The sequence below is a fragment of the Sorghum bicolor genome, chromosome 1, assembly GCF_000003195.3.
Source record: "Sorghum bicolor cultivar BTx623 chromosome 1, Sorghum_bicolor_NCBIv3, whole genome shotgun sequence".
NCBI classification, from domain to species: Eukaryota; Viridiplantae; Streptophyta; class Magnoliopsida; order Poales; family Poaceae; genus Sorghum; species Sorghum bicolor.
This window is the reverse complement of record NC_012870.2, coordinates 7664485-7677064: the sequence shown is the minus strand read 5'-3', so window position 1 is coordinate 7677064 and position 12580 is coordinate 7664485. Positions and strand designations below refer to the sequence as shown.

The window sequence follows — 12580 nt, the reverse complement described above, 5'->3', positions numbered from 1 at the left end:
TAACGCTATGAAACTCTCCACTAGACTGGCCTTAGGTCAGTCTCAATGGACAGTGTCGCTGCACGGTTTCATATACCAACACGTCATCGAGATTGAAATAAAACCATATATGAAATAACCCCAGCAATGGAGCATTTCACTTTGTTGTTTCCAAGGCTAAGCATAGAATTTAATTGTTGCAAAATGATTGGATCACATGCAAGATGGTGAAACGATTTGGCCCTCAGTGGGGATTTCATTCCGTTTCACCGCGTGGAAAACAATACTTCCTTCTCTCTCCTCTTCGTTTCATGCAAAAAGTGCAGTTTTGCTGACATAGCGCTCTAATAAATGTGCATGACATCCTGATGAAACCGCCACTGTGTGGAATGGAACTTTTCGAAGGACGTGTGAGATAGGCGATTGCTCTCCTGTTAGTGTAGTGGTCAGTGTAGTGGTCAGCTTTGTTTTCAACCATTAGAATTTAGCTCAGGCTAGCAATTTGATTCCTGTTGGGGACGCCCTAATAGAAGCTACAGTTACGTTCCCAATATAGGTTCGAGGTAAGCCATGTCGTGTACCTTCTGTGCATGTATAATCTATCCGCAAGAGTGGAGTTTATATTGGGAGCTTGGTCATGTGAAGTTGTTTGGGATGCGGCCTTAACTTCTTAAGTAAACAAAGTCTATCTTTGATTTTGCTTTTCTTTTTTTTGTGAAATCTTTGACTTCGCATGGAGTTATGTTTGCAGAACTTTCCCTTTTGAGTTTTGACTTTGCAAAAAGCAGGCACTAAGCACTAAGCAGTAACCCCTCCTCAAAAGTGTGTGCACGAAACCATGATGCGTAACAGATTGGTCGCATTTGGATGCCTGGAAATAAAATGGATACACCGCACACAGGATGGTACAGATTGTTGACTGGGCAGCTCAGCTCCACTCCGCAATCGAACCGAGAACCGACACGGTTGGATCGTGTGAAGTTCAGTTCACAAGCTCCAGTGTCGAATCCGATCATTGCTTCAAGAAAACAATAAGGCCTTGTTTAGTTCGCAAAAATTTTCAATATTTCCTATCACATCGAATCTTTGGTCGCATACATGGAGCATTAAATATAAACAAAAATTAAAATTAATTGCACAGTTTACCTGTAATTTGTGAGATGAATCTTTTGAGCCTAGTTACTCTGTGATTGGACAATGTTTGTCAAATAAAAACGAAAGTGCTACGGTAACCAAAAACTAAAATTTTTGCAAACTAAACAAGGCCTAAGCAAAGTCTGAATTGACCGCTCGTGATGGAGCTCCACGCCTCCATCACAAATCATAAACAGTGAACTGAGAAAACTGTCTACTTTGCCTTCTTTTTCCCCTAGTTCACAATGGTGTCAAAAGTCACCAAGAGGCAGGAGAGGACAGAAAATGTGAAGCCAGCAACGGTCAATGAAGGTAGTGTTAAGTGAAGTGATAGAATGTGACCGATGCCGCCGTGACGCGTCACTATCTTGTGTTACCGGTTAGGCTGGGAACAACTCTAAAAAAGTCAGTGTATCCTCATCAGAATTCAGATCTAGCTTTCGTTCACCCCAAAACACCAAGCTAGCTGCCCAATGCAATGACTGACCCAGGGCTAGCACGCATTATTCAGCTCGTTTCAGTAGAACTATTATCATCCGACAGGGTACACAGCTTGAAGCATTATTGGTTCGACTCTACTCGAAGACGTACTGATCGGTCGGCTTGGGCTAGCTATTCCTTCTTCTTGTCGCCGCAGTTGTAAGTGGAGCCGGACTGGAGGTGGAGCATGCAGTTCCGGCCGTTCTTGGGCGCGCAGACGCAGGCGCAGCCGTCCAGCTTCTGGTACGGGTAGTTGTCGCAGGTGATATACCCGCCCTGGATGCACCGGACCGTCGAGCAGTCGGTCGCCGCCATGGCTCCCCCGATCTCGCCGGACACGACGAACGCTGAACGAGATGAACAATCGATCGATTCACAGGTCAGAACGTGCACTGCTTCAAGAGTGTCCAAAGAAACGACATGCACCATGCACGCCGTCACGCGAGACTCGAAGTTGTTGATGGATGGAACATGCATGGAATCAAGAGCATACATACCGGAGAGGAGGAGGACGAAGGTGAGGGAGAACTTCGTGAAGGCAGCCGCCATGGTTGTCCCGTGTGAATTGTTAGAAAGATAGATCGATGCATCATGCACGGCGGCGGCCGGGGGTTTTTATAAGCAAGGTGGAGTTGCAGACCGCACCACTCGGCATACACTGTCCGGATGCGCCGCTTCCTCTCACTCGCCGTCGCCGTATCCGTACCTGACGTAGCTTTCGCCGTTGACAAATGACAAAGGAGATGAGATGGACCATGCGGCTCTTGCTATTTTCTGCGTAATTTCTATGTGAGTTGCTTCTTTGGGCTTGCTCCGCTCAGCGCGGAGTTCGCATCAGCATGTGATACATTCTCGAGTTCCGGTTAGCGCAGCTCAAATTGTTTTTTTTTTCACGTCGAGGCCATTCACCCGTATTTCAGCCCTTGTTTAGATTCGATTTTTCTTTTAATTTAGATTCGACATTGTAGTATTTTTGTTTGTATTTAATAATTATTGTCTAATCAAAGATTAGTTAGGCTTAAAAGATTTGTCTCGTAAATTACCGACAAACTATATAATTAGTTATTGTTTTATTTATATTTAACGCTCAATACATGTAGATTCAATTTGACGACGAATTTTGAAAAAAAAAATAAATTTCAAGTGGAACTAAACAAGGCCTTCATTAAAAGGAAAAGTTCACAACAATAGAACAGAGGCTCCCTCCCTGGTGACGAGCAGCTAACAAGTTGCTTCCAAACACAACCTAACTACTAGATTTCAATTACAGTTTGATTATAGAAAAACCGAGTTAAGGTATCATTGGCATTCGACGTTGTGAGAAGGTTCTGTCATTGGAGCTCGGATCGGTTAAAATAGCATATCCTGCGTGCGACTGCTTTATTTTGCTGCTAACGTAGACCAATGGGATCGGTCAAAGTGCCGAGTCAACAGTTTCACACTGAATCTGATGAACATGGTACTGTTTCGGTGTTTCCGGCATTGACATTCGGCAAGTTGCATTGCCCAGAATCCAGATGCCCAGCCCAAGGACACTCCTAATACAGAAATTAAAGTTTGTATTGATATTAATTATATTGTTACTTAAGCGTTTTGCTGATGTGGTAAGATAATTATTGAAAAATAAAAATTATAGAAACCAGGTCTAAATTAGAAACCATATCTACACGAGAATCAAGAAACAGAGAGAGAATACATAAGATTAGATAAAATATTATTCTATAAAAGCTATCTAATTAGAACCATGGTATCTATAAAAATTAATAGATATAGGAACTATACATAATTTAATTTATAGTATTGGGACTGCCATGAGCTCGTGTCGAGAGCATGGGTTGGGATTCAGGAACATGCACAGTTTGGGCCTTATTTAGTTCATGAAAAACTTTAGGTATAACATTTTCGTTTGTATTAACAAGTATTGTTCAACTATGAACCAAATACACTTAAAAGATCCGTCTCGTAAATTATAGCTAAATTGTATAATTAGTTTTTTTATCTATATTTAGTGCTTTATACATATGTCTAAAAATTTAATATGGTAGAAAATTTTGAAAAAAAAAATTGGAACTTCGTGTGGCGTTTCAAGGGCAACGGGGCGATGATGGGTTTCTATAAATTAAAGCTGTCCGGCCGGTGGAGCCGCGAGGGTGCACGCCTTCGCGGCTGCGCCCAGGTAGGTGCCGGTTGCTACTCCACACGGCCGCTTTCTCTGACGACGAAAGCCTGGGACGACGTGCGATATCGCCAGTGCAGATAGTCTCAAAGCTGAGACGTAACGAAATCGGCGCCGACGCGGCGCACGTACGTACACATCTTCCCGGCTTGTCACGTAATGGCTGAAATGGAATACTAATTCGTATTTTGTTACGCAGCACCTATCCGAATTCAGGTCAAAATTGGCCTGATGTAGTTCCAAACTTTGTATCCAGTAGCTAGGAGTTCGTTGTTCGACATTGCCGCTTGCCATTGTCAAAGCTCTTTGTAACATTTGGTTACTTTTCTCTTAATGTATAACGGGCTGAACCCCGATCGTGAAAAAAAAAAGAATTCAGGACAAATTTGGCATCATTTCAAGTAAACGGCAATAAGAAGGGGAAAAAGATGACTGCATCAGCTCCATTTTAACACTGAAGTCTTGCTAGTTATTACTACTACAGAACAAAATCTTCTAACGGCGCCCATGCAAACATGGGACACTGGACGATGAATGGAACTCGTCTTCTTCGATCATCTGCGTTTCCAGCACCGCTTGGTCGAGCCACCGCCGAGGTGGACAACGCAGCGCTTGCCGTCCGCAGGCGCGCACTTGCAGGCGCAGCCGTAGAGCTGCTGCGCAGGGTAGTTATTGCAGGTGATATTCCTCCGCCGCTGGCCGCCGAGCGGTGAGAGTCGCAGGCAGAAAGGTCGCCTCTGGGTGACGAAACCCCCCGACATCCCCAGAAACTTTCAGTCCACTCCGGCCGCTCGAGTGCGGCCTTCGCAAAAAAAAAATTTTTGTTATTGACTACTGTAGCATTTCATTTTTATTTAACAAATATTGTCTAATCACAGAGTAACTAGGCTCAAAAGATTGATCTTACAAATTACAGGTAAACTGTGCAGTTAGTTTTTATTTTTATCTATATTTAATGCTCCATGTATACGACCAAAGATTCGATTGATGGAGAGTCTTGAAAATTTTTAGGAAAAGCCTGCGTTGCGAGCACGCTTCCTCCGTCGTTTCTACGTAAAATTGGCGCATGCACGAAACGAAAGGCTATATGCAGACGCGCTGCGCGACCCAGGCGCACCCGAAAAGCGAGGGCACGTTTTTAGTCAACTCCACATCGCGCAACCAGCACGAAAGCCCACGCGAAACACCACCACACCAGGCACCACCCCGTCGGCGCTGTCGCCCGCCCACCCAACCCAACCAACCTCTCCCGGCTCCAGCCTCGGACTCTTTGGCCAAACCCAGCTATATAACCAAGCGCCAAATCTTTTCCTTCTCCTTGTCAAAAGCACAAGGAACCAGAGCCACTGCTCGTCGCGCATCCCATCCAGCGCCTCGCTCCCCGCTTGTGCTGTGACCGACGACCGGCACCGACCGGCGGCGGCAGAGAGAAGGGATCGGCCGGCGGCCATCCACGACATGTCTCGGTACGTGGAGATGCTGGACATGGGCGTGCGCGTCGCCGCGAGGTTCCACTCGCACTGCCCGCAGACGGCGCGCATGTACTACAAGCCGCCGCAGACCCAGACGACGACGTCGTCGTCGTCGTCGTCTTCCTCGGCCGACGACGCCAACAAGGCCACGAGCTTCGGCCTCGACGCGCCGTCAGTCCTGCGGCGGCCCTCCGCGCTCGCGGCGGCGGGAGAGTTCCGCGCCGGCGACCGGTCGGGCCATCATCAGCTTCACGATTTCGGCTTCGACACCGCGCAAGTCGTCGTGTACGAGGTCGTGTGAGGAATTGACAGACGGGAGTCGGGAGGAGAACAGCTTCTTGCAAATTGCAAGTGCCGCAAGAAATTTATTGCGAGATGTGTAGTGCTAGTGCTCTGTTCTTTGATTTGTGCATATCTGTGTCGGAGAATTATTCATTCAAGACAGAGGAACTGAGAAAACATTCATTCACGTTCAGCGTGCTATTCCTTGGGATTTGGATGGGATTTGATCGAGCATCCTATACGAAACTGATGCGCAGAGTTCAGTGCGATCATGATGCAATGCTAAATGCTGGCGCGATACCATTTTATTGACCAACCAACCATGGACACGGATTGCAACTTTGGAAGTTGGGAGGACTCAAGCTTGGGGACGATTGTTCAACGAAGTTGGTGAACTTGCTAGTCGATGAGGATAGTTTATGGATCGTTGAGAATACTTTATGGATCGTTGCGCGGCTGGAAAATTCAGTGTTTTGGTCAGGATGGAGATCATCAGCAGTAATATTGTTGAATTTTACGAATTATTGTTACATCAATTAGAACAGAGTGGAAAAGGAGGAAGATGAACTCCAACTTATTCGTTCCAATCAAGTGCAGGTGCAGCAGATAGAAATACAAGAAAAAAAAAATCTGTACATTCATTTGGCATGCACTGAACCTAGGAGAACAAACTCATTGGACGAGGAAACAAACAAATCCTGGCTTGCAGTTCATGACGCGTACGTAACGCGTTCATCGAATTGCGATCTTGTCATCTTGTGTAGTAGGTTCAGTCAGGTGTGCTGTCATCAATTGGACGGATCATGGAGTCCGTTACTTGCGTATGTCGTTGGGACTGCTCTAATTGCAAGGCTGGAACATTAGTACGCTTATTATGAGTTGGCCCTGTTTGTTTGCTGCTTCATTTTTTCATCAGCAATTATACCTTCCTATTATATATAATACCTTGTGCACAATATTAATAATCTATTTATCCTGTAAAATATCGTCTGGTTAAAGCCAAAGTTAATGCTATAAAATGATTTCTAAGGAGGATGCCGGCGATGGATAGCATATGCCATCAACTGTGCCGATGTGTCTTCATGACATCTGCACGCCGATGGAGCTCAAGAATACCAGCCAAAAACCTCGGACTCGATGGAGCTGGTGGCGTTGCGACGTACGCTTGACATGGGCCAATGCATCTAGGCCGGTGTAGCAGCCGATCGCACATAGCGGCATATTATTTTTAGGGACGGAGGGAGCAGGCAACGTTTCTGGAGAAGGATTTGGTTGCTTTTCAGTGATGGATGCTCCCAGCTAGCGACGGGACAGGAGCATCATGGGAAAGGGCACTCGTGCGATACGGATCCACATCCACTGACCTGAAATCTTTCTATGAGCAAACGCACAAGCACACCGCAGCCAGCATAGTTCACACCTGAAGTGCCGAGAAAACGAAGCGGAGCGGACGTACATATACACGGGAGACAAATCAGATGAAAGCGACACGCCATTCCATTTCTGCGACAATTTTTGCTTCCTCGCTCGGCCACCGGGGCGCTGAGTCACTGAAAGGGGCAGGCAAACGAACGAGCTCTCAAAAAGGTCGCGCGGGCCGCGCGAAATCTTCCGGCCGCAAGCCGAGTGCGTGCGTACTTGCCAGTTCCACTACTGCGTTACGCTTACGCCCACGCTTCCCCCCTCCAATTTTACGTGGTCGTCCACTCGTCCGGCGCGGACCGACGGGGTCAGAGCTGCAGCGCCTTCACGGAAACGGAAGCCACACGCCCGCAGCCCACCCTAACGGCCCAACCCAGCCACAGCCACGTTTTTTAGTCAACTCCACACCGCGGAGGACCAAAAACCCGCACGAAAGGCACGCGAAACGCCCGCCCCACCTCACCACGCGCTCCAACCTCCTCGCGCTCGCCGGCCGCTTGCCTGCCGTGCCCGGCTGCCCGGCTATATATGACACCGCACGCGAATCCAGTCCTCGTGCCCCCACCAACTGAACCACATCTCCACCTCGGCAATTCGGCATCCGATCCGCCGCCGCCTTCTTGCTCGAGGCCTGCGGGCTGCGGCTGCGGGAGAGGAGACATCGAGCGAGACAGAGGTGCTCCGCCGCCGGAGATGTCTCGGTACGTGGAGATGCTGGACATGGGCGTGCGCATCGCGGCGAGGTTCCACTCGCACTGCCCGCAGACGGCGCGCATGTACTACAAGCCGCCGCAGACCCAGTCGTCGTCGTCGTCCTCGGCGGACGATGTCGCCAAGGCCAGGTGCTTCGGTCTCGACGCCGCGGCGGTCCTGCTGCCCTTCACGTCCGCGGGGGCAGGGGAGTTCCGGCCGGGGCCGGGGTTCCAGCTCCACGAATTCGACACCGCGCAGGTCGTCGTATACGAGGTTGTCTGAGCCCCGAGGAGAGATTTCCTGCGACAAGTTTTAGAGAAGTAGTTGTACATGATCCATCCGTGGCTACTCCATTCTTTGATTTGTAACTTTGTATACTGAGACAGTGTCGATCGGGAACTTGTAATTGATCAAGCCCCTATAAAAAATCATTCGAGGGATATCGATGAGCTTTGCTATACTTTTGGTTGACGTTCAATTTTACTGCACGAGATTGCATAGTGGAGACCTGACCGGAGAGTTCAGGGTGACGCAGCTATGCTCCGTGAACCAATCATGAACCGATTGGAGGAAGAACTTTGGAGGTTGGAAGGGACGGAAGATCAATTGGATCTTGTAAAGCTTTTTGGAGAACTTGGATGGAAGTATGGGAAACTTTCAACTGCAACGAAAGCTCGTGGACCGTGTCACCTACTAGCTATGCAACGAGAAAATTGGACGATTGACAATTGGCGCGTTCTGGGGCGGACTAACTGCAAAGGGTTGACGGTTCAGAAGGTCATGAACACCGCAATTTGTTTGACAGGGAATGGAGACATTCTGGAATTGCGTTAGGTGAAGCAGATGGAGGAAGGAAGGGTGAAAGTCCGACATGGTTGGTTATTCCAGACCCAGTCAAGTAGTACTGCACTGAAGATTCTTCAAGTGACGAACAAGTCGACAAACGTCGCATGCTCCCACTCAACCACTACCTGTATTTGCGCCTGACCTCCATGACACCATTTCGAACGTCTGCACGACAGTTGAAAGAGAGATCAACCATCAAAGAATTTTGCAAACTGTGAGAAACACCTTACCATCAAAGAACGTAAATCCTCAATGAAATTTCACACATGCCTACAAGGTCTTGTTTAGATCAAAAAACATTTTAGATTTGGATACTATAGCAATTTCGTTTGTATTTGATAATTATTATCCAATCATAGACTAAAACTAGACTTAACAGATTCATCTCTCAAATTACAGATAAATTATACAATTAATTATTTTTTTATTTATATTTAATGTTTCATACATGTTACCGGAAGATTCGATGTCACAAAAAATCTTGAAAAACTTAAAGCTTATGGGTGCAAATAAACAAGGCCTAAGTCCGTCAAGTCGTGAGTGACAGAGTGAGCCAAGAAAGATGCTGAGCCATGTGAATTGGTTTGAATTTGCGCTTTCCACTACACCGATACGATCACGCGTGTTTAATCGTCGAACACCGCTTGAGTCTTGACAAGGGTCCAGATCGTGCAATTCTATCCACTGTAACACATCAATTTTTTTATTCCTGAAATAAATTTGGAAAAGCTGTAAGTACTCGTTGCGAGTCGAGTAAACAATGAACAATCGGCTCGGCCATTTAAGTTTTTCAAGGATTGAATTTCCAGCACAATTTATGGGAGGACAAAGCTTGACACAATTTTCTTTTTTCGTGGACTGTTCTTTCACAAATCTGGTTGTCTCGTGAAAGTGATTATTTCAGGAGGCACATGTAGCGACTTTGTCAATTTTAATCTAGTCTTCAGAGATGCTCATAGAAGTAGATTTACGTACGTACGTTTATAGGGTGAGTGTACGTGCTTAATAAACATTGTACTCTCTCCATCCCAAATTGTATGTCGTTCCAAGAATCTTGGAGAGTCAAAGTATTTTCACGTTTGACTAAAGTTATAGAGAGAAATACTAAGATTTGTAATGTAAAGTGAGTATACTATGAAAATATAATTAAGAAAGAATCTAATGATATTTAGTTAGTATCATAATAATTATTATTTTATCATATAAATTTGGTCAAACTTAGAAAAGTTTGACTCTTCAAGATTCTTGGAATGACTTACAATTTAGGATGGAGGGAGTACCATCTAATTGAAAATTTTTTTCCTGGTTTTCTAATGTGCCCTCTTACTCAGTAGACGTAATTTACTGAATCCGCCTTCTGTCTTCAAGTGACGAACTGATGATTGAAGTCATGAAACGTTCTCCTTTCACTTGAAGCCATCTGCTCCGCTCCGGCCGGTCGCTGCGACGGCGTCAGCTCGCTCCTCACGAAAACCCTAATGGCGTCCCGCCTCCTCCACCTCCGCCGCCTCCTGATTCCCCCCTCCACCCTCCCCGCCGCCTCCTTCTCCACCGCCGTCACCCCGACCCCGCGCGTCTCCGCGCTCGTCGACGAGATCTGCGGGCTCACCCTCCTCGAGGCCTCTTCCCTCGCCGACACCCTGCGCGGCCGCCTCGGTGTCGACCAGATGCCCCCATTAGCTATCCTCACGGGCGGCGCCGCGCTCGTCGGCGGCGGAGTAGGTCCCGGGGCGGCCGGCGAGGAGGCGAAGGCCAAGGAGGAGAAGATGGCGTTCGACGTGAAGCTGGAGGGGTTCGACGCCGCGGCGAAGCTCAAGATCATCAAGGAGCTCAGGGCGTTCACCAGTTTGGGGCTGAAGGAGGCTAAGGAGCTCGTCGAGAAGGCGCCCGCCGTGCTGAAGGCCGGAGTTCCAAAAGAGGAGGCGGAGAGTATTGCCGAGAAGATGCGGGCGGTCGGCGCCAAAATTGTTCTCGAGTGAGACGACGAGAGCTGTGTATGCCCTCGCTTCTTGGTTTTTGTTTCTTGTACGAAACAGAGATAATTTTGGAACAAGGAGTCAATAATTAGTAAATCTGACTGGAGATCTTTTCACTGCCAGTGCAAACGCCAGTTGGGCTTCGGGGAATACGAACTTAGACTTAGTGATCAAGTTTCAAGCTCTGTATCAATGTTTTCTATGAGATGTGTGACATATAGCAAATTCGTAGCATCAGAGTTCCATCGTTTTCTCATTCTGTTTTTTTTAAGGAGAGGATTGCAATTAGATGTCTTTCATTTGTCGTTCTGTGGTCGTTGCAATTGCAATCATTGATATATTTAGGTAAGGTTTTGCAACTTAGGATACTTTGAACTGTGAAGTTGTTTGCACTGGGACAAAAACTGGTACTTTGGTAAGTGGTTATCATTCTGGCATTTTTTTTGTCGAACAACACAGGAGAGCTGCACGTCATTTCAGTAAGTAGATTTCTGGCAATATTTGTTCGAATTCGAACTATGAACTTATAGAAGTTTTCATCTAGAGGGGAGTAGTTTGCTGAAATAGTTGTGGTCTAGAGTACTTTTATGTGCACAACAATGTTTATAAAGTTTTGAAAATGTTTCAGCTTAGGTAGTTGAAGTCAAGTGTTTAGATGAATGTACTGTTGCTATCTTGTAGTTCAAGTCCAGCCATTCATAAGATTCCAAGAATGGTATTGAGGATCAGTCTAGTTCTGTGCATGCTCAGGGCCATGCTTAACAGTTAACAAATATTGTGTTTCTAGGACTCTGTTCATTATGCTTGAGTGAGTTCATTTCCACAATAATTTTCGGCTGGCTACTGTAGTCACCTTTTGAATCAAACTGGTGGTACTGTGTTACTTAAGATAGGTGTTACTTTTTTTTGGCAGAATTTGGTTTGAATTTGAACTACTAGAGACTCTAGTTGGAATGGTCATGGCCTGGTGAAACTACTTTTATAGCAAACACAGTTTGAGAAATACTTAACTTTGATCTGTTGAGCCGAGGTTGTCAAGTGGGCATATGAATGTAAGTTGCTATATCGTGGTTATAGTTGAGACCTTGCTAAGGTCCCATATTTGGAGTCAATGTTCTGGATATCAAAACTGGGTGTGCTTAACATTTGATTATGCTTGTGGAACTTAAGTTTCAACAGTAATTTTTTGCTGGCTTAAAATAGTTGTGAATCTAATTAGTCGTTTCTGCAGAATTACCAATGTTAGCGCCAATAGTTGCTAAGGTCTTCAAATTCTTCTGTATACAGATATGGAGTTTCTGAAATAATTAGCTAGATTCAGCATATGGGTGACAATGCCAAGGAGAAAGGAAAAGCTCCATTGGAGTGCATGGCCTGGCAGGCTGCTAGCACAGGAGAAAGTGGTAGTAGATAGATTGTGTAGCATGGGTATCCTAAGGGGAATTTTCTTTAAGAAAGTCATTTCTTCCCATCAAGATATCAGAAACGCAAGCATTGCAACGTCTTGGAAGAAATTAATCATGCTTAACCTCTGGACCAAATGAAGCGAGACATTTCTCATATAGTTCTGCTAACTAAATCTCAACTGTTGTCTGAATACGCTGTTCTTATCCTACGTAAATTTGTGCAATTGTGCTCTTAATCTTAGGCCTTGTTTAGTTGCAAAAAATTTTGCAAAATGGGTACTGTAGCATTTTCGTTTGTATTTGATAAATATTGTCTAATCATGGACTAACTAGGCTTAAAAGATTCGTCTCGTCAATTCCGATCAAACTGTGCAATTAGTTTTTATTTTCGTCTATATTTAATACTCCATGCATGCGTCTAAAGATTCGATGTGACGGGGAATCTGAAAAATTTTGCAAATTTTTTTGGAAACTAAACAAGGCCTTATTGTTGTACCATTGCACTGTGTAGGTTGTCAGATTAGACAAACCAAAGTAATCTCCTTTGCATATTACACTTGCTACATTTCTGCTTTGAAGGCAAATATAAATCTTCTGACATGAGAATAGCTAGGATTGTAAACCTCAGTTTTGCTATTTGAAAAATGTGGGTTCAGTTTGGAGGAGAGAAGTGGAAAACATTACTTCATTCTATTGTTAAAGAATTTAGTATTG

At 45.6% G+C, this 12580-nt stretch overlaps 4 protein-coding genes across 4 annotated transcripts; 3 read left to right on the top strand and 1 right to left on the bottom strand.

The window, feature by feature from the left end:
- LOC8060518 lies at positions 1513-2175 on the bottom strand. Its single transcript, XM_002463878.2, has 2 exons — positions 2091-2175; positions 1513-1940 (listed from the first exon to the last, which is right to left on the bottom strand). Exons 1-2 carry the CDS (start codon positions 2140-2142, stop codon positions 1726-1728), a joined length of 267 nt encoding a protein of 88 aa, XP_002463923.1. The 5' UTR covers positions 2143-2175; the 3' UTR covers positions 1513-1725.
- Positions 5079-6096, top strand: LOC8060517. Its single transcript, XM_002466463.2, has one exon. The coding sequence runs from the start codon at positions 5228-5230 to the stop codon at positions 5540-5542; it is 315 nt and encodes a 104-aa protein (XP_002466508.1). The 5' UTR covers positions 5079-5227; the 3' UTR covers positions 5543-6096.
- On the top strand, positions 7459-8098 carry LOC8060516. The gene has a single exon (XM_002466462.2). The coding sequence runs from the start codon at positions 7474-7476 to the stop codon at positions 7918-7920; it is 447 nt and encodes a 148-aa protein (XP_002466507.2). The 5' UTR covers positions 7459-7473; the 3' UTR covers positions 7921-8098.
- Positions 9881-10716, top strand: LOC8059939 (50S ribosomal protein L7/L12). The gene has a single exon (XM_002466461.2). The coding sequence runs from the start codon at positions 9963-9965 to the stop codon at positions 10461-10463; it is 501 nt and encodes a 166-aa protein (XP_002466506.1). The 5' UTR covers positions 9881-9962; the 3' UTR covers positions 10464-10716.

Bases quoted from the DNA above. Each gene is read 5' to 3' on its own strand.
- LOC8060518 (XM_002463878.2), bottom strand. From the start codon at position 2,142: ATGGCGGCTGCCTTCACGAAGTTCTCCCTCACCTTCGTCCTCCTCCTC. The intron at 1,941-2,090 runs GTATGTATGCTC...CATCTCGTTCAG, and splicing joins CTTCGTCCTCCTCCTCTCCG to CGTTCGTCGTGTCCGGCGAG.
- LOC8060517 (XM_002466463.2), top strand. From the start codon at position 5,228: ATGTCTCGGTACGTGGAGATGCTGGACATGGGCGTGCGCGTCGCCGCG.
- LOC8060516 (XM_002466462.2), top strand. From the start codon at position 7,474: ATGACACCGCACGCGAATCCAGTCCTCGTGCCCCCACCAACTGAACCA.
- LOC8059939 (XM_002466461.2), top strand. From the start codon at position 9,963: ATGGCGTCCCGCCTCCTCCACCTCCGCCGCCTCCTGATTCCCCCCTCC.